General features: G+C 34.4%; 1 protein-coding gene across 3 annotated transcripts in view; it reads right to left on the minus strand.

Annotated features, from left to right (window-relative positions):
* The window catches only part of LOC107494690 (uncharacterized protein At2g33490), an 11583-nt gene that overhangs the window by 6863 nt on the left and 1754 nt on the right, over window positions 1–2966 (minus strand). For all 3 annotated transcript variants that reach the window (XM_016115729.3, XM_016115728.3, XM_016115727.3), the window contains exons 3-5: window positions 2366–2440; window positions 2192–2253; window positions 2022–2090 (exon numbers count right to left, since the gene is read on the minus strand). In XM_016115729.3, coding sequence (XP_015971215.1) covers window positions 2022–2090; window positions 2192–2253; window positions 2366–2440 — 206 coding nt within the window. The remainder of the gene's footprint in view (window positions 1–2021; window positions 2091–2191; window positions 2254–2365; window positions 2441–2966) is intronic.

The following is a 2966-nucleotide window of genomic DNA, read 5'->3' on the forward strand; positions in this document are numbered from 1 at the left end:
AAGAGCCCTTGATCCTGCATCCAACCCACATATCAGGCACGAGTTATCAGAGAATTGGGTGGCCTATGCATTTGAAACACTAGTAATCGAGGTAGTCAAAGGCAAAATAAACAAAACACTTTATAGGAGCAATTATACACTAAAATCCTTGATAAAGCATAATAATAGGTTCATAACCAAAGAGTACTCATGAAAAGCTTAAAAAAAGTTCAAGCGGTTGTGGATTCTGACTTTTTTACTTCAAGCGCAAGGGTTGGTCAAGAGTGTTGAGTGCTTATAGAATATTGACATGACTTTGGACTTCTACATTCCTAGATGCTACACCTAATATTTATTGGACTGACTAGTATATTTTGGTGTATTAGTATTTTTTAAATAGAGAAAAAAAGCAAAACCAGTAATATCAAAATAGCTTGCCTTGGTGCTTTTATGATTATCAGAGAAGCCATTCAAGCGCAAAACAAGCATTTGAGTGAACTCCGTGCACCTCAACTTGTGAAAGGCAGAGAAAGGCTTTTCTTGCCGCATATTGTTTACTTAAGCACGCCTTTTGTTTCTTTGACTACACTGCTAGAAGTAGTACATCACTTCACTTCATGCACCCAACTTCAATCGCATGGTTCCATTACAAACTTTTAAGCTATGATCCAATCTCATAACGTCTAATAGCAATGATATCATCCTTCCACAACTTATCCATAATAGTGCTAACTCATTTCCAGATTAAGAGCTAACATAGTACCAAAGCTTGAACCCTAAACCCTAAACCCTAAACCCTAAACCAAAGCTTAAACCCCACAAGCTTAAACTCCGCATCTTTTGAGCACATATAACTACTCGTAATCATGGCGTTAACCTATTAACTACACTCCATTTACCAAAATATCTTCCACTTGTGACCCAAAACTACATTCCATGTACCAAAAAGTATCTTACACTTGTGACCTAACTATTTTACCGACATTCTTCATACTTCATTAATGCAACAAAGCATATAGCACACTGGAATCAGACAATGATCTAGCATTAACACTAGACCATCTCTGATTCATGTAATAAGAATTTAAGATTTCTACATTGGTTATTGACATAGTTCTGCATTGACACTCCCACAACACTGTTTCTACTGTTTTCAAATGTATTCGTGTTTAACAAGTTAATGAAGTCTCAACTACAATACAATTTACAATAAAGAAATTGCAAATTATTCTAACTAATAAGACATACAGATACATGCTTCTAAATTGATTGGCATTTCAAGGTATTTATAACCAAACTCTTGGTAGAATAGTTGAAAGACTAACTAATCAAGGTTTGACCATCCAATTGTAGTTGAATTGTGATTGAACAACATTGAAAATAAATATATATGTTACTGGTTGTATTTAAATGTGATTGTGAATATAAATATAAATATATAATTATATGTATAAATACTTTATTTTTTTATACTACTTGAAAAGTTGTCAAAGAACCATCACAGTTTTGCACCCCACTAATCATAGACTGTCATTTTCCTTTAACATGTTACGTTGGCAGACTCGCACTTTTCTATATCTTCGTCTTAATAGATCCACAGCTAACTTAACTCTAGAACAGGCTCAACAGATTGTACATTCGACCATACTGTAGACCATGGATGAGGCATTGCCTTTGTTAGTTGTGCTGTTATGCCTCCTTCCCATCATATCATATTCTTGTATAAAAACAATGGACAACAGCAACAGTGCGAACCACCAGTTAGAATGGTTGGTTTTTTATCTATTTGCACGAATGTGATTGGTTTGAGACTTTGAGTGATGACTATTTTAGTATAAGCACTCGCGCATTATCTTTAAATATTTGCATGTATTAAGTTATGTACAGATAGCCACATTTTCTATTAATATTTTCTAACTAATGTCAATAATAACTAAAACAGAAGGGCAATGAATTAAAAGGCAAGTGAAAACATGAACGCAATTTTATGTATTAATCAAGTACTGTTAGCACAAAAAAAAAAAAAATACATGTGAACATACCTCAACAGTTCTTAGTTCATTAAGAAGAGACTCTGATGGGTTTGTTATTGTCAGTACTATGTGAGCTCGCTGGGGAACAAAAACGGATAGAATCACAATAATCATTTTGCATACATTATGGTTAAAGAAGACCAAAGAAATCAGAAGATTGCACCCATAGAAAGGCTCACATAGCTATCAAGAAGTTTTTGAAGTTCCAGCTGTGCACTTCCAAGCATCTCCAAAACTTTACCTGCATACATATTATAACAGATGTAACAAAAACTATATATGATTTAAATCAACTAGCAATGCCTTATGCATTTTTTCAGAATAGGACGGCCATGACATGTTTACTCACTCACCGCTTTCTTCAGAATCATCTAATGAAGTTTTCTCCAAAAGACAATTGCCCATTTCCCGTAGTGACTCTGCAAATTCTGAAACAAGATCCACAAAACGAACCCGGAAAAAAAAAAAATTTTCAATACTTACATATAATCAAGGCAATGGAACTGTTCCGAAGAGAGGAGAGGGAAACTAAACAGATTTAAATTGTTTTTCCAATGTTAAGCAAATATTTTATAGCGTAACAAGAAAAAGGGAAAGGATCCTTAAAAGTGAGGACAGTTGTTTTTCAGTAAGAAATGAAGGGCGGCTAATCAACTTTGGATCATTTTGGTGGAACCCATACACAATGAAAGTTATTGATCGAAAGGTGATCGGTCCATCAATTTCGTGCTTTAAAACTACCCTCACTTTAGATAGTGATCCAAACCTAAGATCCTGTTACACTAATGCACATTATCAACAGTGAAGAAGGCCAATCAGGCCAATACTATGGAGTATGACAAATAAAAAATGCCTGAAAAGCACACTGGTTGGTATCTTCAATTTTCTTATATATATATATATATAGAGAGAGAGAGAGAGACAGAGAGAGAGAGAGAGAGAGAGAGAATCAAT

Source organism: Arachis duranensis, chromosome 6 (genome assembly GCF_000817695.3).
Source record: "Arachis duranensis cultivar V14167 chromosome 6, aradu.V14167.gnm2.J7QH, whole genome shotgun sequence".
NCBI classification, from domain to species: Eukaryota; Viridiplantae; Streptophyta; class Magnoliopsida; order Fabales; family Fabaceae; genus Arachis; species Arachis duranensis.